Below are 26,351 nucleotides of genomic sequence, written 5' to 3' on the forward strand. Positions count from 1 at the left end.
CTCCCAAGTGCAAGCATCACAGTTCCAAGAATTCTTATGCTGCCTTGTAACTTGGTGACAATTTCTTATGGCCCAAGAGAAACACAATTCCTTAAGTAAATGAATCCTCAGCCCTGAGAGAAAAGTCCCCCAGCTCTCACATCAGCTATGCTAGTGGCTCTGCACCACACTACTGAAGTGGGCTTTCATAGTTTTGTCTACTGATAATTTATGGGCTCTACTAGAAGGATTATTTGGAACCGGAAGCTCTGCCTCCACAGGTCAGTGTACAATGGAAGGCTTACTTCTTTCACATCTCCATTTGTCTTTCTGGTACATTCTAAGATATGTCATGGAACTTTCAACATTCTCTTGTAGCCTCCTACCAACTTATAAGACACTTGTAAATTAGTTCACTCTGATGCTTACAGGACAGACATCTTTCATCATATTCCATCTTACAAGTCAAGTATTTTATCTAATCTCAGCATATCACATCGAGACAGGTTGTATTCCCCCCCCTTCCCCCCCTCCAGCCGTGCTCACTCTGCCCCGACTTGTTCCAGGGCCCACTTGCTTTGCCCCCCAGAACACCCCTTGCTCCGGGCCCCCGCTTGCTCCAGCCCTACATACACTGTAGCTGCCTTCAGACACCCATATGAGGGCATCAGATCTCATTACAGATGGTTTTGTGGCACCATGTGGTTGTTGGGATTTGAACACAAGACCTCCTGAAGAGTAGTCAGTGCTCTTAATTGCTGAGCTATCAGCCTCAGGTTGTTTAATTTTAATAGAAATTAAAGAAATTTCAGTTATAGAGATTTGGTGCAAATACTTACACCTATGCTGATGCCCCATTTCAAGGTGTGAGAAAGAGGAAATTACCTGAGAGTAGAAGGGAATGAGCATCAGAGTTCGTAACAGTCCACAATCAACTCACACACTAGCTGTGAACAAATGTCCCTTTCATGTGTAAGTGCTTCACTGTAAGTACTTTCCCTATCTGATACAGAGGCCCACTCTGAGATGCCATGTTAGGAAAACATTATCTTTATTTACTTGAGCCAGTAGTAACTGTCATACACATTTAGATGTGCTACAAGTCTAAGGAAGTGTCTAACACAATGTATGAGGCCAGGAGGAAGTAAACAGGCCAGAAGGGCACCAAATTCGGGAAATATCAATGCACACTGCAATATGTATAACATGAAGCCATGGAGACTCCCACCAAGTTTCATCATGGAACATGATTGATAGGACATGAACCATACATCAGTATATTATCCAACATACTGTAGGCTGTTCAGCTGTGTCCCTGTATGTGCCATTGGCCACTCTGAAACTCTACTTACATCACAAATGTCCCCAGACAGAGACTGATGCCCACTGATAGGCAGTCTCACCAATATTCCTCTCCTGGCTTTCAGATTTTTAAAAACAACTGGAATATGAGATTTAACATTTCTCTCCAAAAACTTAATATACAGATTCCATAGTGATAACTTTCCCAGATCAAGGATTTTTGAAACCCAACTGGAAATTTTGTTGAAAGGTTTCACACATAAACGGAATGGGCACTCAATGCTGATTAATGGAGGCTCCTCACTGGGAGCACACTCAGGATTTATGGAAGTCTTCTCAACATTTCTTTTTCCCCACAGAGCATCATGAGAATGCTGGGTGGTGACAAGGTTCTCTCTCCTGAGAATTTTCTATCAAGATAATCATCTATTTGTCCTAACCACCTTTTAAAGTGAACTAATGGCTGTGGGCCCAAGTATTACAAACAGATGGTGCACATCTCTTTTATACACTTTTGAGATGGCAGAAACGCAGGACCACAGCTCTGGGCAACACACATTCCTAAGCCACAGTGCCCTTCTGTACTCGGCTCCCACACATGCTACAGGTTATCTGCACTCGAGCCAACTATGGATGGCGTCCAGGTAGAGTCTGTTTTAAGACTCATCACCTGTCTCAGTGTCTCCTCTGTGCTAATTCAAATGTATCCTGAGGGCTTACTTGTGTGGCTCATTGTGATACACAGTGATTACATTGGCACGAGTGAAGGTATGTTTCTCATACACATTATTCATGCGCTCCCAACAGACATTCAGAGAGGTCTGCCGACTGAAAAAGGCATTTCCGTGTAGACTACTCTCTTAGGGTTCCTCAGTAATGCAAGTTCTTTAATGTAGAGACTTGTCACCTCTCAAAGGGTTCTCCGCTTACATTATACTCACCGACATGCATATGGTTACTCACCTAAGTGACTTCCTTCATGTACAGCAACAGATGGCTTATGGTTGAAATATTTTTTTTACCATATTTACAGTCATAGGGTTTCTCAGTTTTGAGTTTTCAGGTGAACATGGAGGTTTGTCTCGAGTGTTTTCTGCACATAAACAACATTCATGGAGATGTCCCCATGTGTCTTCTTTGGTATGCAGTGAAGAGTGACCTATGGTTGAAGGATTTTCTACATTCATTGGGTTTCTTATGGGGTGTGAACTTCCTACTGACTGCGGAGATGTGACATGTAGAGAAAGGTTTTTCTGCATACATTATGCCCGACTGTATATGTTTATATTACACCCACCTGTGTTTTTACATTATGCCCAACTGTATATTTTTATATTACACTCAACTGTATGTAACAGTTTGGATGAACTGTTGGATCATATGATTGAGATTTTTTTACATTTATATGACACTCTTAAGGTTTCTCACGTTTGTGAGTTCTCTCATGTATCTTTGGCTGAGACATTTTCTTAGTTTAATTATAAAGATCTGCCACCTGTGTGACTTCTGACTCGTGAACCAGCTGGAGAGCTGCCAGACCTTTCCACATACACAACGCTGACAGTTTCTCACCTCTGAAGCCCTAGTGGGCAGATGATTAGTGGTAGAGCGTTGTTGTAGACCAACTCTTCCCACTCAGAGGGTTTCCCACCGGATGAGTTCTCTGATGGACACAGGCGTGAACTCGCTTCAGGGAACATCCACACACATTTCATTGATAGTGTTTCTCACCGGAGTGAGTTCTCTGATGCCTAGTGAGGTGGAATTTCAAACTAAATGACTTTCTACACTGTTTACACTCATAGGGTTTCTCACTGGTATGGATTTTCTTATGTGTGTAGAGGCTTGGGCTTTGCTTGTAACTTTTGCCACATACGATACACTCATAGGGTTTGTCGCTTGTGTGAGTTCTCTTGTGTGCATGAAGGTGGGAATTTTGCTTAAAGGATTTCCCACATACGTCACACTCATAGGGCTTCTCGCCCGAGTGCGTTCTCTGATGCACAGTGAGGTAGGACTTGAGAATGAATGACTTCCTACACTCTTTACACTCGTAGGGCTTCTCCCCCGTGTGGATTCTTATGTGCGTGTAGAGACTCGTCCTCTGCTTGAAGCTCTTCCCACATGTATCACATGCAAAGGGTTTCTCACCCGTGTGAATCCTCTGATGGACAACAAGAAATGACTTCAGTCTAAAAGATTTCCCACATTCTTTGCATTCATATGGCTTCTCACCTGTGTGAGTCCTCTGATGTGCGTGTAGGTGGGCTCGCTTGTAAAAGGCTTTTCCACACACATTACACACATAGCGTTTCTCCTGCGTGTGAGCTGGCTGGCTCACCACGAGCTTCGACTGCTGACAGTCTTCACACTCATAGGGCTTCTCAGTCGAGTGAGCTCCCGGGTGTGAGTAGGCGTGTGCTGTATGACTAAAGGCTTTACCACATGCACTACATTCACACACACTCTCGTATCTGAGAGGTGTCTCCAGCTGATGGAGGTCTGACTTACTAATTGTTTTTCCAGATATACTGTACTCATGAGATTTCTCAACCTTGTGAGGGTTCTGCTGAATGCTGCCACTTAATTTTGAGCACATGGTCTTTCCATATACAATCCTTCCATCACCTATGATTTTCTGAACACTTTTTTCTGACTCTGGATGAATGTATTTTTCACCATCAATACATGTGTAAGGCTCTCCTCCCACGCCCAAGCTCTGATGTTTTGGGAGTTTGGGTTGTATATTGAGTACTGGCTCACAATTACTACCTTTGTAACATCTCTTTTCTTTGTGCATTTTTAAATGCTGCGTGAGATGAGAATTTTTATAGAATAACTTCCCACACACTTTGCATTCAGAAGTTTGCACCTGTGCCCGAGCTTCCCCTTTGGCAGGAAGAGCTAACTTTTCTAACTCTTTCCTGTAATCCCTCAACTTACTGGAGGGATCTCTCATAGGGAATGTTCTTTGTAACCACACTGGCTTCATGTGGAAAGCGTCAATGGGCCCCCAGTACTGAAAACGCTGTTCTTCACATTCAGTCCTGGGATATAGACTAAAAGGCTCAGGACGTCTGGGGGACACCTTGGTTACATCAGGAAGCTCAAGTTCCTCTCTAGCCTGCATCTCTCTGGGCTCCCTAGGGAGAAGCACACTGTCCCCCATATTAAGTGCCCCAGGGCTTGTTCCAGAAGCTGTGCCCTTCTTTACAGCCAGATCTAAAATGCAGTGTGAGCTACTCAATGCTTTTCCTGTTGTAGCCCTCTCAGTTGATGCGCTGCTCTTGGCAATGACCAGATTGCATCTGTGTATCTTTTGTCTGCCTTGGCTGACCTCATTCCGGTCATCCACATTCTGCATATCTAGAAGGAAAGAAATGGAAGGCTTTCTGGTTAGTACCCATATACATCAAGTGTAGTATTCTTGTCTGTTATATAAGAAAAAAATTCTTGATGAAACGATGCCGATACCTCCAGGGTTTTTCAAATACTAATGGTCTTGTTCCATATATGGTAGTATGGATTTTTAATATTCCTAATTTAATCTAAATTAAATATAATACATATGAAAACCACAAAACTGCAAACATTTGGTTCTATAAGTCGAGGTGTACCCATGATACTGGAGATTTCTGCACAGGTCTGACATTAATGACTGGCATTTCCCCATCTGTGTAAACACACACATACTGACTCATGAAAGCTTGCTTCTCCCTGCCTTTATATGGGATTTGGAATTTTAAACTTTCAAAACAAATGGACTTTGCTATATAAATTCACTGCATATGCTGAATTAGAGTAATATCCACAGAGAAAAGTCGACGGCTTACTCAGTACACATCCAAAATACATGAAATATGAGCCCAGAAACCGTCAGGTCTGAGGTCTCCTAGTAGCCATACTAAGCTCCAGGTGCACCCCATCTCTGAGGTATGCGAGGTGCTCCTCAGGTTCACAAATTCTATCTTCGTATAGATGACTTCATTTTCTTCCATTCTCATCGGTCCCTTAGTGGGCTGGCTAGAGAACTCAGCTTGTAGCATTAGTGTCAAACCATTAATATCAAAATTGGATTCTTACTAAGCACTCTCGAGAATTCATGTCCACCTACACACTGTATATTATTAGGTTTAGAAATCAGTGACCCAAAATTAAATTAAATCACAAGAAAGTGATAATCCTAAGATTGCACGGTCTTTAGACTTTAAAACTATTTTTTGCTTCTTTCATACAGGGAAGACTTTGGGGGAGGGGCGATGATCCCTTTAATGTCAACATTTCCGCTCCTTACACCCCAGAGCCCTTTCGCCTGTCGATAAGCTTGTTGACTCACCACTGTTTGCTCTAGAGTATCAAACAAGCATATGAGTGGGAAAGGACAAATAAGAACTTCAGTCAAACAGCCTCAACGGTAAGCAAATGCGATCATGCCTATGAAGATGGAACAGACCAACAAACACGCCTAAGAACAACCACAGACTGAACAGAGCTTGTTTAGCCTAAGATAACAAAAAGCCAAAATTAGACACGGAAGTGAACTGGTATGTGAAAATCTGAACTGGATTTGCTAAGCCTAACATAATACATGCCAAACCCAGCAAGAGCGGTATGATGGTCATCTTGGTTGTCAACTTGACTACATCTGGAATCAACAGAAACCCAAGCAGCTGCACATATCCACGAGGGGTTTTCTTGCTTGGATCACTTGAAGTGGGAAGGCCTATGCTAAACCTCAGACAAACTTTCTGGTGGCCTAAATGAAAGGTCATGGAAGAAGAAAGCTTTTGCTTTTTGCCTGTGTGCCCTTAATCTCATTGGCAAGTGCACCTGCCCTGTTGTTGAGGTGTTACATCACTGGTTTTAGAACCTACTTCTACAGGAGTCCAGGGTATACTAAAGACAGCAGCTTGCTAGGATCCTCCAGGATTCCAGGACCACACTGGTGCTGCTGAGACATCCATCTCACTGACTGAACAACTACCAAATTCTTTCTATTGGGATAGCCTTTGTTGGACTACCTGGGCCACAGGCTGTAATCCACTCTAATAAATCCCCTGTATGTGTGTGTTTTCTACCTGTTCCTTTAGGAAACCCTAATATAAGTGGCATGCATTTACATGAAAGAGCCTTCCCTGCAGACTGCATATACTGACTATGGGATGAGTGAGCTTAACACAGCCACCAATTGATGAGCTTCCTCAACCTGGCATCTTTGTCCAGGGTGCGTTCACTGACCTGGGAGGCTCTGGTCTGCAGCAGCATCTTCCTTCCATGGCCCAGCTTCTTTCTCCAACTTCAGGATCAACTCAGGTTTGGGATCACACTGATCTATTTAATAGGAAACACTGTATAAGTTTTGGCTAACTGCTAAGTCAGGTACATTAAATAATGATGAGACATTGGGTTGGAGAGATGACTTAGAGGTTACGAACACTGGTTGCTTTTGCAGAAGATTTGGGTTTAATTCCCAGCACCTAGATGGAGGTTTACAACTGTTTCCAAGTTCAGTCCCAGGGGACCCAATGTCTTCTTGTGGCCTCCAAAGGCACTGCACTCATGAACACAGACATGTATACACAGGGAAAACACCCATACACTTAAAATTAACATATATATTACTATGGGGTTTGGGCAGTGACAGGACCAGTGAGAACATTTTATAGGAGCTTTAAGAATATCCACAGATTTAACTCAAACAGATCAATCCATATGGTGCATTTCAGTCAACTATGAGACGTACAAAATAAGACTAGGAAGATGGCTCAGCAGTCAAGAGCGAGTGCTTCTCTTGCAGAGGACCAGAGTCCAGTTCTAAACAGTGACATCAGGGCACTCATGAACAACTGTAGACTGCTGCTCCAGAGGGTCCATGTTCCTCTTGCATCCTATGTAAGTACAACACTTGCATACACAAACCCACACACAGATACGCAGGATTAAACATGATTTAGAAAACCTTAAACCCTATAAAACAAAGACAACTCTAGGATGACATGAGAGCCAGCATGCGGGACACTTATAATTCTAACTGAATTTTGGAGGAAAGCCTGTAGAGAGAGATCTTTTCTCTTGGTTTTTCAAGACACGGTTTCTCTGTCTAACCCTGGCTGTCCTTGGGAGTGCTGGAACTAAAGGTGTGCATGTCTCCACATCTGGCTGAGAGATTATATTTTTAAAAAGTGAAATTTGGCAAATGAAAAAAATGGTGAAAAGGCAGATGAGCCAGCTCAGCATGTAAAGGCGTTTGCCTCTAAGATCGAGGACCTGAGCGAATCCCCAGGAACCCCAGGAACCAACTCTTGCAGGTTGTCTTCTGACCTGCACATACACCGCCACAACACACATACGAATATAATAAAATGCGGCAAAACAGTATGTCACTCACTACACAAACCCTTTACAGCACAGTAAACATCTCTATGTAGAAACCTTAGAGGCCAAGAAATAATGGGATGAAGTATTGGAAATACCAAGAAGTGTCTCTAAGCATCAACACCATATCCAGAACAACGTTCAAAGAGAGAAATGAAAGCCTTCAAAAATGAACAAGTGAAAACTTTCATTACTTCAGGTGACTTGATAATAAACGGTTACTGTCCCCATTAGACATTCCACTGGATACCATCATGGAAACACAGGAAAGGATAAAAACTCAAGTGCAGAGCAGATGCACAAATCTAATTCCTGTCTATATCCCGGAAATCACAAACCAACAAGATTTAACAAGAATAGAAGCTATAGAGAAAAAGAGCGACAACTACACCCCGGAATAGCATTCCGTAAGAATGTGATCTGTGAATCAAAAGATGCAGGCTGGCTGAATGGCTAACAGAAACGAGACTTCATAATGCACTACCTAAGCAAAAGGGATTGTGCCAGCGAAGATACACCTAGATGGTTAGTACAGGGACTGAAAACCATGGCTCACACACAGACCTCAAAACTGAACAGCTAACTATACATAAGCCAGACAAAGGAACTTTAAAACCAGTGTTAAAAAAACTCACAAGGGTCATGATAATGATATATGTATATTACGTAGTCACATATATAGTATATAGACATTTTATATCACACACACACACAAATGCTGGAGGACCATATTACACAACTCAAACACATGAGAAGTAAATTGACAGTGCCGTTAAACTTTACTTAGAGACCCAAGATGCTTAAAAGACATTATGGAATTATTCCACCCAATAGCCAAGGAACATGCATTGCTTTCATCAACAAAGCACTCTCCAGAGCAGATCAAACATTAGAAAATGAAAGAAACTTCAATGTACCACAAAATGAAACAACGAACAGAAGTATTCCCTGAGTGTTCTAGACCACAAGAACAAAATTAGAAGTCAACAGTAAGGAGTGGCTGCACATGGTGGCTCACACTTATAATCTGCACACCGGGGAGTGTGTGGCAAAAGGATGGTGAGCCTTTTGCAGCACACTTTTGATAAGATGAGATGAGGTAATAGCAATAGAACAGAAGCAGCAAGTTCCAGAAAAAGGAGAGACAGGGAAGGAGAAAACACTAAAGCAGAAATTAGTACAAAGAAAGAATATTAGTGAGGGCTCAAAGGTAAAACTCATCAAGCACAAAAACCAAAGAGCGTATCAGGAAAAGGTTTGTGTGTGTGTGTGTGTGTATGTGTGCCCGCCTATGCCTATCAAAGGTGTGTATGACTATGCCACGTATATAGGAAGAAACAAAACTTTAGCTTCCATCGCTCAATGTGACGGTGTGATACCCTCTCTGTCCTCTCCTGCTTCTCACCAAGTGAACAGCTCAGGCTATGCCGCTGCAATGAAGCACAGAAAGGAGAGCTGCTCACTGAGCCTAATGCTGTACGACTGGGGAGGTGGAACATCTTCATCAAATGTAGAACAATGATGAGCCTGTTAAACATACAAACAGGGGCTGGGTACCTTTAATTTAATTAAGTGGCCTACACCTTTAATCCCAGCACTTGGGAGGAAGAGGCTGTTGGCTCTCTGTGAGTTCAAGTCCAGCCTGGTCTACACAGTAAGTTCCAGGATAGCCAGGGATATGTAGAGATTCCTACCTCAACAGACAAACAAAAAAACCAAACAAACAAACACCAAATAGGGTCCTTGAGAAATGGCTTGGTAATCAAGAATATTTGCTGCTGTTTACAGAGGACCTAGGTGTGATTATCAGCAATATGATGGCTAACACCTGTCTGTAATTCCAGTTCCAGAGGATCCAGTGTCCTCTTTCTGACCTCCATGGGCACTACATGAACATGGTGCACATATGTATATGGAAGCAAAATAGCCATACACATAAAAATAAATCTTAAAAAAAACATAAACAAATGGAAGAGTGAGCTGTGTGTTGGGTGCTTACCTGTACAGCACGAGACCCAGTTCGGTCACTAGCACAGAAAAACTACCCTTAAAATGGCTCCTCTATTTACCAAAAAGGAACACGCTTTTAACAGCACTACTGGGACTTTCACTCACTCAAGGACAGCAGGCTGCTGTAGGTCTCCAGCATCACGTCCCTGTAGAGCTTCCTCTGAGTGTCATCCAGGTCCTGCCATTCATCCCAGGTGAAATCCACAGACACATCCTCAAATGACACCAACCCCTGTAATGAGACGACTTTCCTCAACCCAAGCCTTCAGCCTTAGGTCAGAGACAGGACTATGTGAGGCCCTCCTGTCCACAAGCATTGTTTACTTAAGATGTACATGTAAGTTTTCTTATCATGGAAGAAAAATCATCTGCAAAATGCCTTACAAACACACTAAGTTAGTAGTGATGAGAGACAAAAGGCAGAAAAGCAATGCAAGCAACTGACAATGTTTGGTTTTCCACTTAAATGCACCTGACTCCAACAATTAAAATACCAAGGAGTCAGTGTTGTCTGTAAGTTATTTATAAAGTACAGTCGTAAGCACCTATATATGTTTAGAAGAACTGCTAGATCCAACAGAAGTAAGTACCAGTAGCATCCTATAAGGCAACAGATTAACACAGAAGCCAGTAAAAAGTGGTTAGCTCAATACCCCGACATTTTGAAAGGGGAAAGAGGAGGGTTCTAAGGCAGAGCCAGAAGGGAAGAATCACTCCATAGTTTCCAGACTGGGAATACACTACTGCATTAAGAACATAGAATGGAAGGCTGGAAGCCATGCAATGTGGTACGTTCCACAGATCCCACCTCCAGAAGGCTGAGGCATGGGGACCAAGAGTTGGAGGCCAGTCAGTGGTAATATAAGCAGACACAAGAGGTTCAAATAAGGAATTGGGAACTTATTGCAAAAGGGAATGCAAAACGAGACCAGAAAATAAACAGAATAGGGTTTTCATTAATTTCCTTGGTCTTTTGTTAAAATGCTAGTTTGGTCCAAGCTATCTACATAGGCAAGTGTATAGGGACCGATGCTTTAACTCTGATGTGAAAGAAAGGGGGTGCTTGTGGGAAGGAAACAACAGATCCTTATCTCCTGTGGTTTTGCTAACCTGCAAACATAAGTTGCTCTCTAATTTCTTTTGGAACACAGGCAAATTAAGGTGGTATGTATATATCCAGGAAAGAATACACACTTCCATTCCCTCACTTCTCCTGAGTCAAGACTAGTTGACACTGCCTAAGGAGATATGTGATCTGCCATTTCTAACTGCCCAGTACCTGGTTTAGACAAAAGGCAGCATTTGAGCGTTGTGAATGGGGAAGAGAGAAAGGGCTGCTTATTCTCTGAGCATGATACATAAGAAAAGCTTCTATTCATTATCACTGAAGACAAAACTTCCCAGGAAACAGAATGAGAAGTTCCTAAAGAAGAGACATGAGCTTGGAGAGAGATGGCTCAGGAGCTATCAGGGTGCAGAACCAGAGCCTCATCTAGGGAAGTGTCCAGTATTCAGGGTTAAGGCCATTCACCCAACCTGCCTTAGACTCCAAGACTGTAAGAAGGTGGTGCATCTCAAGGTCTGCCCCTTCGGCTTATTACCATCTGTTATACCATGTACAGGGTAGGCTGAAATTTCTAAGTGTCAGATATCTGAAGCAAGAGTAGTCATAATGGGTATTAAATGAATTCCTGCCATTATTTTGAGACACAAGATAATAAGTACAATGTGTTAAAAAGACAGTACCTAGGATGTGCTGGCTGGCATACACGTGGAAGAGGATCCTAGGGTACAGTGGCCATGGTGTAAGGAAATATCTGTAGAAGTGACAGGCCACCTCTGACTACCATCTGCAGAAGCAATGGGCCACCTCTGACTGCCTTTTGCAGCTGGCACTTGGTTTTCTGCTTTTTTCCTCGCTGATCAGCAAACTCCAAGAAGGCCACTCTGTGAAGCCATTGTGGCCACAGATGGGAGATGCACCTTGCTTATGTGACATCACCAAAGTTGGAGTTGCTGCTTATCAAAACGTAACTTATACCACGGATTCTGACACCCGAGAAACCAGAAGACTGCATCAGCTAAAGACGCAGTCCTGAGGCTGGACCAGGGAACACTGCAAACAAATATTGACACATGTGCACTGAACTGAGTTTACAGCTTTCGCTGACTGGATACAAACAAGAAGGACCTGTTCTGCTTTTCATTTTCCACTGAGGAGATAACTTTTCTAAAAGGAAGTTGAATCAATAAACATACAACTATAATACAAGCTGAGAAACTGAATTCAAACATATCAAAATTAGGTCCCAAGACAAAGAAACAGCATCACAAAAAGACTCAGTCACTTTTAAAAATGTTTACTTACTAATTATATACCTAAGAAAAATTATTTAAAAAATTAGCACCCAAAATATTTGCCTGATGCATGTGAACATACACAAAAACATTCCTGGAAAGTGATCTACCAATAGGTACATCCTCAACCATAAGCATATTTGTTATAAAATAGAAATAACCTACATAGCTACAGTCTTTATTTCTATACCTGGTTATATATGGGTGTGTGTGGGTGCCATATGTATGTATGTATGTATGTATGTATGTATGCGTGTTGGTTCTAGTACTAACTCATATTTCCCCAGCCTTCAGCAAATGTCTTGGCAGACCTTGCTTCTTTACTAGGACAGCTGATGCACACAGTCATAACTTGAAGTATCTGGAATATTTGTAGTCCTGCCTGACAGGGTTGGTTTGCCTACAATAGGGTGTAGTTCTACTTAGAGATGCCTTTAGAGGCCTTTTGCACATACTCCTCCTCTCATGGTTTGAATACGGAATATTCCCTACAGGCTCACTCTTTTGAGCATGTGATCCAAAGTGTGTGGTGCTATGTTGAGGGCTGTGGAAGGTTTCGGTGGCAGTGTCTGGCTGGTGGCAGCAGACTAGAAAGGGAGTGTCTTGGAAGCAGACTAGAAAGGGAGTATCTTGGAAGCTTATACCTGCCCCAGTTCCCACTTCTCTCTCAGGTTCCAGGTCTGCCACGGTGTGAACAGTGGCTCCTCTTCACACTCCTCCACTGATGGAGCCACTCCAACCTGCCATCACAGCCATGACAGCCACGAAGGACTTTTATCTCTGAAACAATGAGCTAGAATAAATCTTTCCTCCCCTAAGTGGTTTCTTTCCAGTATTTGGTCACAGCAAGACAAAAGTCATTAACAGCCTTACCTCCACTGAAGACTAATCCAATCTCCTCTTAGTAATCTAGATGACTCTCAGCCAAACCAGCACTGTAGTTCCTGTCCACCTACTGTCTTGGAGTCGTAAGGAGCAGAGTGCTCATGATAAGATCCGTCCCTCCAGCTGAGCAAACTCATGGTTGTGGTTCCTTCTCAATACAGGTCAGCTAGGCTAGTGGAGCAGGTGGTCATGGGGAAGGGAAATGAACAACAGTCCTAGCAGCTGGGCATGGTGGTGCACATATGTATGCCCAGCATCTGGGAAGCAGAGACAGGTGGTTTGTGAGTTCAAGAGCAGCATGGGTTACAGTGCAAGGTCCAGGCCAACCAAGGTTCCATAGAGAGGCCATGTCTTTAAAAAGGCCACACTGCTAAGTACTTTGTGTATAAAGTCCTCTGATGAGGTTTAAGGAGACACAAATACCTTTATCTCTTTCTACTGAAAAAAACTCAAAGGGGGATTCTCACTCAAGTCTCAGGACGGCACCCACCCAAAAACTCATGAGAGACCGGCTTGCTGCAAACACATGAGGTAGTTTAATATCAGAGCTCTAGGCCAGCCCATATCTCCATATCTCACATAGGTGATAGAGGGCCTGACTCCAAGGCTCACAGGATTAGGACTTTTTATAGGCAAGGGGTGGGGGAAGTGGGAGATTTTTAAGTGGGTACACATGATTGGTTGTTTTACATCAGCAGACTGTACTGGTCAATGGGGCAGAGGGCAGTTCCTGCAGGCAGAAGCTGATCTAAGTTAGCATAGTATCTAATTAAACTTAAATTGCAGTTTCTTGGACCTTGAGAAGACCTGGGGGTGGGGGGAGGGTTTGGAGAAACACCAGATGGCCCATTACTCATTTGGACATATCTCTGTTCTTCTAAGGATGTGCTTGTATACTTTTTATCTTTCATGGCCAGCCAGTTCTGGAAGACTTAGCAGGCCTTTGTCTTATCATTTCACATCTTCTGTGGCTGACTAACTGGGCCCAAACCTGCTGATAGGCATTTTTAACTATTTAGGTTAGGGAAAAGGAATCACAGGGCCCTGCTATTTTATTAGTTTGACATTCAGATAGCATGTCAACGCTCCTCTTCCCAAGTGTGTTTGGTCTCAATTTTTGAGTCCAGTATTCCTTCTAAGTTACCGACTATAAACCTGAACCACTGTGTAGGTCAGGTCAGTGGAGGCCATAGTACTCTTCTCACCTCTGCCTGCTGATACCTATACTTTGGCTTCTGCCTATGGGAAATGGCAGGGAACCTGTTGAGCCTGTAGAGAATCCTGTCTCAACCATGTAGGGACTGAAATTTAGTTGTTCCTGTTTCCTGTGTTTAAAACTATGTCCCGACACTTTTGAGCAAGGAATAGATTTTGTATGATCTACAAACTCCATGGAAGCAGTGATGTGGACTCCACGAGTAAGATATGAACATCACTCAGATTTGCGCTTCTGTTTTCACTTATGCTCTGGGGACCGTTCCCATGACTCTTATAATCAAGAGACCCACTGCCTTCTGTTTTCTCATCTCAAGGCCTTCACTCCACCCACCTGTTAGCAGCACGACTCATCAGCACTCGGACAACACCACTGAGAAAACAGACCCTTCCAGCCTGGCAGAGATGCACAGTTCCAATGTGAGTAAGAAAGCATCCATTTGTCTTCAGGCAGCCACGCTTCCTCCCCATCCACGGCATCACTGCTGCCACCGGCACAAGAGTGAACAACAAGCAAAGCCAGCAGGATTGCAGCTCATAACGTTAGAGCTCAGGGAGCAGAGGAGGGGAAAGAAGGGAAGGGAATAGAAAGAAAGGTCCAGAAAAAAAATCCCTCCTTTCAGTGCACTCATCAAGGACACAAAGTAGGCTGGTATTAAGACCATGTACAAAGAAACACTGGAGGATGTGATTTCTGTTTTGACAAGGGGAGCTTGACTTCGTAGATCAACAATGATCTGAAAGCCAATCGAGGGGTCTATGCTACAGAGAAATAGTTACTAAACTCCAACCAAAGTGCTGGACCCCAGAAGTCCTCTGCAGTGGAATGAGTGGGGGAACTGAGCAGAGCAAAAGCATAAGCTACGATAAGATGAAAAAGCTCAGAAAAGAGGTGAAGAAAGCAGTAGTAACATCAGGGCAGAAACTTCTGGGGTGAAGGCGATGGGCAGAACTTCACAGCATGGCGGAAGATGTAAGTCAGGCAGCTGGCAGAGAAGTGTTTTCACTCAATTGTGATGAGATGTGGAGAATCCAAACCAAGAGCCCAGTGAGTAGGAAAAAAGTGTAAACAGTAAAGACAAATTATTACTAACACATGTTTGGACATTGTCATGATCTGCATATACACACAGGCAGAGGAAAATGCATGGGGAGAGATGAAGAACCCACAGGACATTGTCTTCATATATTCCAGGTCTCATCTGACATAGATGGGACCTCCCAGAAGCTATTGGAACATTACAACTTTAACCAGCAAAGAAAATCCCTTTGAACCGCTCTGAGTGGCAGCACTCGTGAACTGACACTGTGGGATGCTTGGTTTGTCACCAGGCTGAGAATGAAGCTCCAGCCACATCATGCATGTCCATGGAGCCTATTTAGACTTCACAGGACATGAGAAGTTGGCACCTTTTCTTTGAGTCAACCCAAACCCTACAACAAATACACCTTTGTGCCACCATGTCAGGAAAAGCAGAGACCAATCTGCATGTGACTGACTCATTCTCCAAAATGTGTCTCTGTCAAATATCCAATGCTATCATCTGCCTGTATCTAGCTTACATTAATTTTATTCTTCTGTTCCAATTGTCAAAAGTCCTAAGATACAACGTAAAACAAGACATAAGTATAAAACGTACCTCAGATGTATCCATTGTCTTAACTCTTTCAGATGTGAGAGGACCATTAAACCACAGCTGGAAGAGAAGGCCGACAGAGGTTAACTCACTAGACCAGTTCTGCTTCTGGATTCCAATGTGCAAAGACAGACGCCAAGGGAGAAAGCTATAAGACAACAAAAATGTCTCCCTGTGTGGAAATAGTGTGTTACATCCCAAAACTGCCACAATATTGCTGAAGGAGCACCAAGCATTTTATTATATGGTGGAGACTCATCTATTATACACAGGGTAATGGAAATATTTGCTGCTTGTTATTTCAGAATAAGTTATTTTGAAATAACTCATGCGATGTATTAAGGATGGGTGTTTAATGAACATTACTGAGTCACAGAAATTAAACTATAAAAAAATAGTTAAGCACACATTGCTTAGTTTCCTGTCAGTGCAGTATGGTTTAATACAAACATACACGGTACTTACTACACAGCTATAAATATATTAGCACACCGAATAACACTCAGAAAATCAGTTTGACATATTTAAATTTTATAGGAAAAATGTCTCATCCAATCAAGACTACACGAGCAAAACTGAAAACGGAGTGTGTATTTATTGCAGGACTTTACTAGTGATGCTTTACAATGGCTGGTCTCCCAGCTGTCTGGCCTTTGTGTAGCTCCCTCCCACAAATTCCCTTGCTCTGGTCAGTGTATCTACAATAAATGTGACTGGTACAGTTTTCAAAACGCGTTTCCCCAGGGGAACTGGCTGAGATGACAACTTCGTGTTCCTACAGTTTGCCTCTATACCGTTTAAAAAAAAAAAAAAATGAGTGTTAAGGTTCTACTGAACACTTGAAGTAAAACTACCATAGGCTCCGGGAAGGTACAGTTCTGGGTGTGGATCCAAAGGAGCTGAAACCACAGTAAGACAGATGCGCTCCTTCATGAGCTATTGCTGTGTCATAGTTTTTCCCTCCAGACACAACAGGTCTCCACTGCCACGGAGGTGCAGAGATGCTCTTGGCGATGAAGCAAGAACGCAGTGATGGCTATATCTATGTTAACTGTGGTCTAGCTGACTAGCATTCCAAAGTCAGAAGACCCTCACCTAGGTAGGGTTCTAGCTATCGCTTCTTTCTCAAGTCCTCCCCACCAGTTTCCTACCCCGCCCACACGCTAAATTGGTCGAAGGACTGCTCAGATGCCTTCCTCTCTGGTGAAGTCCTCACAATAAAACATTACAGTGACAGTGTGCAAAGTCCTTTTTAACTCCAGCGTGGGGACACACACTTGTTCACCTGGTGGAGGGAGAGGTAAGCTTAGGAGCCTCAGGAGATGAATGCAGGAATCAGGGCCCACTTAGGGGATGGGGACCCTGGGCCAGGACCAGGCTGAGCACAGCTTCATGGAGAGAGACAGGCGGTGAGCTCAGATCGGAAGAGGTTCCCAGCCTAGCATCGTCTGCACGCGCAACAACCGAGGAGATGAAGACCGACCCCAGCCTGCTCCTGCTTTCCCAGAAGCTGCACTCACCTCAGTGCCAGACGTCAGGCTCCCGGTGCCTTTCACCAAAAAACAGCGTAGAACCAAATAGCCAAGGCTGGATCGCGGCGGAAACCGGAAGCAACATGGATGGCGGAGCCGGAGACAAATCGGGAAAGCACCCCCGACCGCGGAGCGTTAGACTGATTGGGTAGATCTCGGGCCTTCTATATGATTGGATAGAATCCCTTGAGTGACAGTACATATGACCAATCGTTGGTAGAACAAGGCTGACTGGCGGGTTCTAATTACCACTTTGTAACTTCGACTTTATCTATTTCATTTGGTGATGTCATTAAGCAGGTTTCTGTATCTGGCTATTCCATTTAGCATGAGGTCCTTCAGGTTAATCTGTGTTGTCCAAAGTGACAGGGTTTTTATTTTTTGATATGCCATTTCATTGTGGATATTCACATTTTTTCCCCTACAGCTTTGCATGTATAAATTCTATACCTTGACTCCTATGGATCATCCTTCAATAAATATAGCATGCAGAAATCAATAGCACACTGACCTGAAATCCTTTATTTATATGTTCAGAATTGGAAGTGTTGGTTGTTACAGTAGTTGCATTCTAATCTTTTTGAGGAATCTTCACATTTTCCACAACAGACATCTGCTCATCCACTTTCAGCTCCCTCTGTAAATACGTTGCTCACCTACACATTCTCAACAACACTTGTGAACTTTTCTGGTATCGCTCTGATAAACTCATTCACACAAGTGGCATCTTATCGTGGTGGTTTGAATTTGCATTTTCCTGGGATTTGCTGATGTTAAAAGTTTCCCATTTGAATACACCCTCCCTTCAGCCCCAATTTGGCCAATTTATATTTTATACCATAAACATAAGACCATATAAAACTTTTCCTCAGAAAGGTAATACCAACTGTATTGTTTCGTATTTGTTCCTTAAAGTTTATTCATGGTTCAAAGTGTCTCCATAGCAATTTCGAACATAGTTACATCACCCTTATTTCTCTTGTTTCTTCTATTTTTCTCTTGATAAAGTTCTGTTATTCTTTTTAAACATTTTCCCCTATTTTCAATACCTGAAAACACTTGTTGAACTTTGAGATGACCAGCCCAGTACCTACATCTGGCAGCTTAAAAGATCCTATTATGGAATTTCCAGAAGATCCAATGTTATCATCTGTCCTTCATGGACACACACACACACACACACACACACACACACACACACACACCACATACACTAGCGCACCAATAAAACCAAGCTTCTACTTCCAAGGGAAAGCATGTAATGTATGTTTTTCTGAGTCTGGCCTACTTTGCTTATGTATAAAGATGTCCAGTTCCGGTGTTTTTGTGAGACATGTCTATGTCCCGCATCCATTTCCAGCTCACATGTAGGCAACATGTGTTGCTTAATTATAAAAATTATTTAAAAAGTATTTAATTATGTGTAAGCACACCATGTACATGCATAAGCCTTGGAGGTGAGAAGAGGCATTGGACTTAACAAATGGCTGTGGTTTGCCATGTGGGAGCTGGGAATATGTTCATTTTTATAAAGTGAAATAATTATGGATTTGACCAAGAGAGTGTAGGAGGAGGGAGCCCACCTGCTGCTAAACCCTATCTTCCCTTCTCTTCTCTGTTTGATGACAGTTCTTCTAGTTCCAGTAGTATGAACAGGAATGGCCCCCATAGACTCATGTCTGTGAATGCTTGGCCAAAAGGAGTGGCACTATTGGGACCTTCTTAGAGTAGGTGTGACCTTGTTGGAGGAAGTGTGTCACTGTGGAGGTGGCTTTGAAGTCCTTTCCTGCCTGGGGATCAAGACTAGAATGCTCAGCTCCTTCTCCAGCACCATATCCACCTGCATGCCACCATTGTTCCACCATGATGATAATGGACTAGACCTCTGAAAAGTGTAAGTGAGCCTCAATTAAATGTTTCCCTCTAAAAGAGTCGTCATGGACATAGTGTCTGTTCACAGAGATAGAAACCCTAACTAAGACACCAGTGAATGAAGATGCAGAGCTGTAGAACTTTCCTTCAGGGTGACAGATGTTTCCACATGGAACAGGCTATTTCTACAGTTTGAGCCTTGGTGCAGGATGAGGCACAGTCCTTGTGGGCTTCTGTGATGCACCACAGGTTCTGAGCACCATCCTTAGATTACAGGTCACCTCAGAGCCCTGAGTGACAAGGTTCAATGTGAATGCAAGGAGCGGTACCCGAGCCTGGGAAGGGTAGGAGGGGAGGTACAGAAAGGATGCTCTAAATACATCGTTGTTTCAGGGTCATGTCACATGGGCCTATGAAATAAACAACCTGCATGAACCCCAGCCATCTTATCCATTCATGAAATTGTGATACAAACTGTAGCTTAGAAAGATGGGGGTCCCTTTCTTCAAGGGGGAGGACACTAAATAGGCTAGTTAGAAATGTTTCTTGTGACTTATTTGAGGTAGAAAGTTTGTATGTCTACTTGAGATACTTGAGTTCTTTAAGTGTTGAGTGGCAGAGGTTAAAGTCAAACAATGTTTGCTTCTGGGGCAGAGATTTGATAAGCAGTAAGTCTAAATTAATGTGTTCCTCCAGACCACACAAGCGAATAAAAATGAGGACAACCAGTGACATCAGAAATGATCATGGGGGCATCTGTATCCTTGTATGTTTTTTTCTGGAAAATGAGTTTGATAGTGTCTCAGTGTGTCTCTGTTCTGTTTTTCTGTTTCCTGTGTATGTGTATGCAGTGTGCACAAGAGTGCATGTGTGTTTGCATCTGTGTGAGTGTGTATGTCTGTGAGTGGAGGCCACCATCCGAGACATATTGTTATCGCCCACATTCCTCAATTTCTTAACTTTTAGTTTGTGTGTATCTATATATTTACTCAAATGGATAGATAGAATACAGTTGCATCTTTGAAAAAACTAATCTATCCTTTTTCTTTTTTTGAAAAGCAGGGTCTTACTGTGTAGCCCTGGGTGGCCTAGAACTTACAGTCTAGACCAGGCTAATCTCAAATTCATAGAGGTCTACCTGTCCTTGCCTCCAAAATGCTGGGATTCAGTGCATGAGTAATTATGCATGGCTACTCTGTCTTTTAACAGTGTAGTTTGATAATTTATCCTTAAAATTATTATTGTCAGAATTTTTCAGCATATCAGTTATACTTATTTTAAAAGATCCAGTATGTGTTTTTGAGTTTTCAAAAATGTTTCTTTAAAAAAAAAAACTTAGACTAATTTAAAAATAACACTGTAGCATCACTTTTTGTGTAATACTGACACATAAGAGAATACCCATTCCACTTCCTCCAGCATTAAAGAAAATATTACCTACCAGGAAGCACGCATAATAAATTGTGTACCTTCACATTTCCCATGTAGATTTGATTCTGTAATATTGACTACCTGTGAAAACATTTATTTCTGTATAACTTGATGATAATCTAACAGAGGGAAATGTGCAAACATTATGAATGTTTAAAATCACAAACTATGGTCACATCTCTTATGAGAAGAAAATTAATTTTCATTTATTTAAAATGTTATATCTAACATGTTTAACTTGAGATTCATACTGTCCAACACAAATGTCAATTTTGAGAAACAAACTTTAATAAATGCCCCAAGATAGTAGGTTGGGGTGCCATGATTGGTACAAATTAAAAAAGAGCATCTAGACTTCATTCTGAATGGAAAACCCTTGTGAGCCTCCTCCCAATAACCTGTACACTTGGGAAGCTGAGGCAGAGAAACAAGTTCAAGTTCACTCTTGACCACATGCAGAGTTAGAGGCTACTGGGCTACTTGAGATGCTGTCTTATAATGAGAAACAAAGGCCCAGAGAGATGGATGAGAGCATTGGCTGCTCTCCCAAAGGACCTTTGATTGATTTGCAGCACTTACAGGGTGTCTCACTACCATCTGTAACTTCAGCTCCAGGAACTGATGCTCTCTTCTGATCTCTATGGACCCGAGGCAAAAAATGGTGCATGGACACAGATGGAGGCAAAACACCCATACACATAAAATAAAAGTAAATTAAAGAAAAGGAAATCAAACTGAGAACAACAGCCAAAGAACAATCCTGGCCATATGGGGGACGAGGCCACATTTCCCATGAAAATGATTTGAGTGAATTTTTAATTAGAAAGGAACTTAAGAATTTCACTGAAAACAGAAGGACAGACTCCAACTATAAATACTTACACACAAAGGCAAAGCCCCAATCCAGAAGAAAAAGATCCACGGGGGGAAAATCACATTGTGCCTGTCAGAAAGACAGTGACATTGGCAGTGAGAATCACTGTCCCTGAAGTGTGCAAAACCCAAAAGGCACATCTGAGAATCTCAATGACAAGGCTTAGCACTGGCATAGGACACTTCTTCTTATGGCCTGTCGAAGACATCCAGTGGAAATCCAACAGGAAAACCATATTCACAGCAAAAGAGAGGCAGAGATACAGGAAGGGGTTAAGGAGAGCAAGTCTATTCCACAGGGGGACTTCCCAGTCACTCAGTACACACAGTGTTCCTGAGAGTTCCTCCATAGCTCTGGAGCCTGGGAAGAGGAAGTCAAAGAGCCCCAGCTGGCTGGCCATCTCCTAGTGTATAAATTCAGATTCTGCAAACAAAGATGAGAAGGAGAGTGAATGACTGTCCAGGCCATCCTGCAGTGTAAGACTGTGTAGTTAGAAAGCAGGTCATTTAAACACCAACCAGCAAACAATTCATCAGCAGAATACAGATCAAAGGTGTCTGTCTGGTGGCACACATTTTTTTTTTTTTTTTGGTTGTCTTTCTATCTGAAGAATGTATCTAGATATACATTTTTCACTTGACTAAAGTCATTCAGTTTTGCTATTTTTAGAACATTCTGAGACACATTGTTTCTTTTTAAATGTTACTATTTATGTGGATATCTATATGTAGGTATGTGTCCATGGATCTGGGTGCCCATGGAGGCTGGAAGAGGGTAGAGAATCCCCTGAAATTAAAATGTCACTTCAGGGATTGTGGTGGCTTCTGGCATGTTCTGGAACTGGTTTTGTCAGCACTGTCAAGTGTCACAGAATGGGAAAGATGTGTGTGGGTGGGTGAAACACTTGGCTCCACCAACCATGAGAGCCACACACTGTAGTCTTCTAGGACTCAGTACTTTGTCCTACAATAAAGTTTCTGTAGAGCAAACTTCATATCTTTGTTCCTCAGACAATAAATAACTGGATTCAAAGATGGTGTGACTATAGAGTAGAAAATAGATGCCAGGCGACCCAGGATCGGCGAGTATTGAGAGGCAGGCCTTAGGTACACAAAGCTTCCAGTTCCATAAAACAGGATGACTGTGGTCAGGTGAGAGGAGCAGGTAGAAAAGGCTTTCCACCTGCCATCCACTGAGGGGATTCGAAGAACTGTGGCCACAATGCCAATATAGGAGACCACTGTGAGGGCAAAGGAACTCATGATAATGCAGATGATGACAACAAAGCCCACCTCCTCACTGAGATGGTAATCAGTGCAGGACAGTCTTATGACTGGAGGCATGTCACAGAAGAAGTGTTCAATGACATTGGGTCCACAGTAGGGGAGGGAGAAGGTGTTGAATGTATGGAAGGCTGAGTAAATGGCCCCACTCACCCAGGCAGTGACCACCAGTGCAGAACAATATTTCTGGCTCATGATGCTTCCATAGAGCAGTGGTCTGAGGATGGCCAGGCACCGGTCATAAGCCATGGCTGTGAGCAGAAAGCATTCAGTACCACAGAGTGTAATAAAAATGTAAAGCTGTGCTGCACACTCGAGGTAGGAGATGACCCCTGAGCCTGTGCAGGATATAGCCACTGCCTTGGGGATGGTGGCTGAGGTGTAGCACATGTCCAGGAAAGACAAATTCTTCAGGAAGAAGTACATGGGGGAGTGGAGCCGACTGTCTCTCACCACAGCCACGATGATGGAGAGGTTCCCCAGGAGGCCAAATGTGTAAACGAGCAAAAACAATGGGATGGCCACCAATCTCAGCTGGGGGACATCTGAGAAGCCTCTGAGGATGAAGTGAGTCACTCTGGTGTGATTGGACATGTCTGTTCAAACTGTGTTCAGATGCAGTGCCACACGCAGCTGAGGGAGGGGACAGAAATAACAGGCAGGCTCAGAACCTGTGTGTGCAGTTCCATGTTGATTATGGAGGCATGGCTTTTATCAGAAAACTAAGACATTGAAGCAGACTATCCATATTGGATTTAATGGATTAATTAAGAGGAGGGGGATTGGATGAGGGAGAATAGGAGTTGTAAAAGTGAATAGAGGGAGGGACAGAGAGGACACTACAAGAAGGAAAAGGGTGAGAGAGGAGGAGCAGGAAGCGGGGGAGGGGGGAGGCATCAATCAAATTTCTCTTGTTCTTAAATTTTGCATGGCTTCAGGTGAGAGGCTGGCTTGTGTATTTGCTTTAAAATTTTTTTACATTTGTGTGTATATATGTAATTCATTCTCTCTCTGTGTTAATACCTATATCTATGCATATCTATATATCTATAAACACATTCTCCCTCCATATCTATCTCTATGTCTATCTCTAGATCTTAGGTTTTAAATAGACAGAGTTAAGCTAGAGGAGAAGAGCTCAAATGCTGGCCCCAAGTGTCTTTATGCCTTTTGTTTAGGGTATTTCTAGGTGCTGGAGAGGGTCTAGTGACCTGCCTGAGCTCAGGCAGAGCAGAGGTGTGTTCCTCTCACAGGTGGGCCCCATTTGCAGTTGTCTAAGATTGCCTTGTCTGAGGCTTCCTTATCATCTTGTCTCCTGTGATGCCCTGACTCCTGCTCTTCAGACACAAAGGCCATGTTCTCATTCCGTGGCTACCTCAGCCTTCCAAGGAAAGACACACTGCTTTCTCCCTCGTGCTTCCATTCATCTCCACAAAGACTGAACATGCATCCAATCTAGTGAGGCACTCTCCATTCAGCCCCATAGCAGCTACTCAGTGACCCCAGCTCTCAGGAATCTATGTCTAACATGGCTGTGCAACTTCCTTCCTCAGCAGAATCCTCTGAGGACCTGACAGTTTCTAAAAGCAGTGGTTCTACCAACTTAGTAAGTTTGTTTGATCTTTTTTTCCTGTTAATTTGGTTTTTTGGAGACAAGTTTCACCCTATGAGAGCAGAGTCAGCCCCAGCCCTACTTATTCTGTGAGATGCACAGGAGGCTGTGTCTTTCTTCTCTTGTTCTGCACCAGAAGAAGCAACTCATGATTCGGGGAAATTCAGATAGCTAACCACTAACATCTGTGAGTACTCTTGAGAAGATGGCCTTAAGAGAAACTCTTACTGAGTTAGTCATTAGTTAACTGGCCCCAATTCTACTCTCTGGTCAAGAAGGCCTTAAACTTGCAATGCCCCTGCCTTTGCCTCAGAAGTAGCTTGGCTGTCAGTCTTATACCATCATGCCATTGTCACTATTCTGAGCTAGACAGAAGACACTGGCCAACTTTAGAAACAGAACCTTACAGCAGTTGTTATTCCAATCTCTAACAAAACCTGCTAAGCAACAAGCATGGTCTTGTCTTGTGCCCAGCTTAGGGTATATTCTAAGAGGCAGTGGTGAAATTATTCTCAGAGAGGATGTGAGAAAAAAATTGCTCAGCTTTTTGTATAATTTTCCCTCTAGTTTGTACACCTTCAACTTTCCTAAAAGAAATTCAAGTTGATTTATACACAGTGCACACATCTTACAATTAAGCACAGAGGAGAGTTTTTGCTTTGTTTTATCTCACTCAGCTCTCACCTGGTGGAATGATTCTCACTTTCTGTGTCCAGAGGTCATCGAGTGGGTGAGATGGACACAGTAGGACCGTCTCTTAGGCAGTAAGGCCGCTGTCCTGGCAAGGACTTGCTGGAAGTATGGATGGATGAATCTGTCCGATTTCCCTTGCATATTTTAAATATTATGAAATGATTCACCTGCCTGTCCATCTGGGAAAGGAGAGAGCACACTTTCAGCTGTCTGGGGACCTGGCTGTGGGATTATGTTTGTTTCCTGCCAGGTCACATGGACTAAGACTTCTCAGGGTCCCTGTGGGTTATCTCAGAGACCTGGAAAAAGAATGGTTCCTGAGGCCATATGAAAATAATAGTTGGTACACTAAAATATGGTTTTATTTAAAAAACCTCAGGCTTGAGTCTATGAGAAGGACATTTATTTTAAGACACAAATATCTGCAAACAATACAGACTACAAATATTAAATTAAATGCTCTGACCTCATCATTTAAGAAATGATGGACTAAGAAGTCCAGGTTCTTAGGGTACTCAGAATCATCAAACAAGACCAGTGCACCCTTGTATCTGCTGTTGTGACCTATGTCCAAGCATTTGGTCACCCAAATCCTTCTCTTGCCTTACCGATGCATGGATGGCATGGTTTAAATGACAGGTTTGATAGTGTTTGCCATAAATGGTCACCTGGAGCCTACAGCTCAATCTTCTTCACTTACAACCAAATCTATCATACTTTCCAATACATCTAGACTGGGGAACAGAAAACAGAGCCCAGCACTGCTGGTGTGGGGATGGGGAGTATAAATTCAAGGCCAACCTGGGCTCTGTAGCATGGTCCTGTCTAAAGGCAAACAAAGCAAAACAAATAAATGGCATGTTTGTGTGTTTTTGTTAGCGTTTGAGTGTATGTGTGAGTGAGTGTGTCTGTATGTGTGTGTTTTAATGCCCCTACATTACTGATGCTTTCTCTGTAGTATCTACTCTAGTCCAGTTTGTTTCTTGAGTTTTGCCAAGGCTGTTGTGGAAACATAAATACAAAAGGGAACACATGCAGATCTGAAGTGTAAAGGTCTGTGATGCTTTGCTGTGTGAAGAAGTTCATGTAAACAAAGCTCTGATCAAGCAGCACATGAGCGTCAGCTCAGGGGTCTTTCACACCTCCTCCCAATCCATGCACCTCCATGGAGGGCTGGAGGCAGTCTTCCAAATCGCAGCCATAGCCACCCATCTGCTCTGACTGACTTCTGCACCTGGCTTCTTTGACTGATATTTTGCATGCGAGATGCATGAATGTTGCTGTCTGTATTTA

At 42.9% G+C, this 26,351-nt stretch overlaps 2 protein-coding genes across 4 annotated transcripts; both read right to left on the reverse strand.

Annotated features, from left to right (window-relative positions):
• Positions 1-1,013: 1,013 nt before the first annotated feature.
• On the reverse strand, positions 1,014-17,437 carry LOC117710301 (zinc finger protein OBI1-like). 2 transcript variants are annotated; one of them, XM_076936743.1, is made up of 6 exons: positions 17,282-17,378; positions 15,765-15,821; positions 12,669-12,804; positions 9,772-9,898; positions 6,520-6,612; positions 1,014-4,647 (listed from the first exon to the last, which is right to left on the reverse strand). In XM_076936743.1, exons 4-6 carry the CDS (start codon positions 9,803-9,805, stop codon positions 2,993-2,995), a joined length of 1,782 nt encoding a protein of 593 aa, XP_076792858.1. In that variant the 5' UTR covers positions 9,806-9,898; positions 12,669-12,804; positions 15,765-15,821; positions 17,282-17,378; the 3' UTR covers positions 1,014-2,992. The 2 variants fall into 2 exon arrangements, with proteins under 2 accessions (XP_076792858.1, XP_034360932.2); XM_034505041.2 differs by lacking the exon at positions 12,669-12,804 and having other exon boundaries at positions 17,282-17,437.
• A 3,425-nt stretch (positions 17,438-20,862) lies between these two features.
• Positions 20,863-25,245, reverse strand: LOC117711831 (olfactory receptor 5AR1-like). 2 transcript variants are annotated; one of them, XR_013111287.1, is made up of 2 exons: positions 25,050-25,245; positions 20,863-21,893 (listed from the first exon to the last, which is right to left on the reverse strand). XR_013111287.1 is itself a non-coding variant. In XM_076936745.1 (2 exons), the coding sequence occupies exon 2, from the start codon at positions 23,345-23,347 to the stop codon at positions 22,421-22,423; it is 927 nt and encodes a 308-aa protein (XP_076792860.1). In that variant the 5' UTR covers positions 23,348-23,386; positions 25,050-25,245; the 3' UTR covers positions 20,863-22,420. The 2 variants fall into 2 exon arrangements, 1 of the variants encoding a protein (XP_076792860.1); XM_076936745.1 differs by having other exon boundaries at positions 20,863-23,386.
• Between the last annotated feature and the right edge of the window lie 1,106 nt (positions 25,246-26,351).

This window comes from Arvicanthis niloticus, chromosome 6, assembly GCF_011762505.2.
Source record: "Arvicanthis niloticus isolate mArvNil1 chromosome 6, mArvNil1.pat.X, whole genome shotgun sequence".
In the NCBI taxonomy this organism is placed as follows: Eukaryota; Metazoa; Chordata; class Mammalia; order Rodentia; family Muridae; genus Arvicanthis; species Arvicanthis niloticus.

Excerpts from the sequence above, each read along its gene's own strand:
- LOC117710301 (XM_034505041.2), bottom strand. Across the intron at positions 6,613-9,771 it reads CAGCAGCCTGCTGTCCTTGA|ATCAGTGTGATCCCAAACCT; the intron begins GTGAGTGAAAGT and ends CCTATTAAATAG. Across the intron at positions 4,648-6,519 it reads TGCAGACCAGAGCCTCCCAG|ATATGCAGAATGTGGATGAC; the intron begins GTCAGTGAACGC and ends CTTTCCTTCTAG.
- LOC117711831 (XM_076936745.1), bottom strand. The coding sequence starts at position 23,347 with ATGTCCAATCACACCAGAGTGACTCACTTCATCCTCAGAGGCTTCTCA.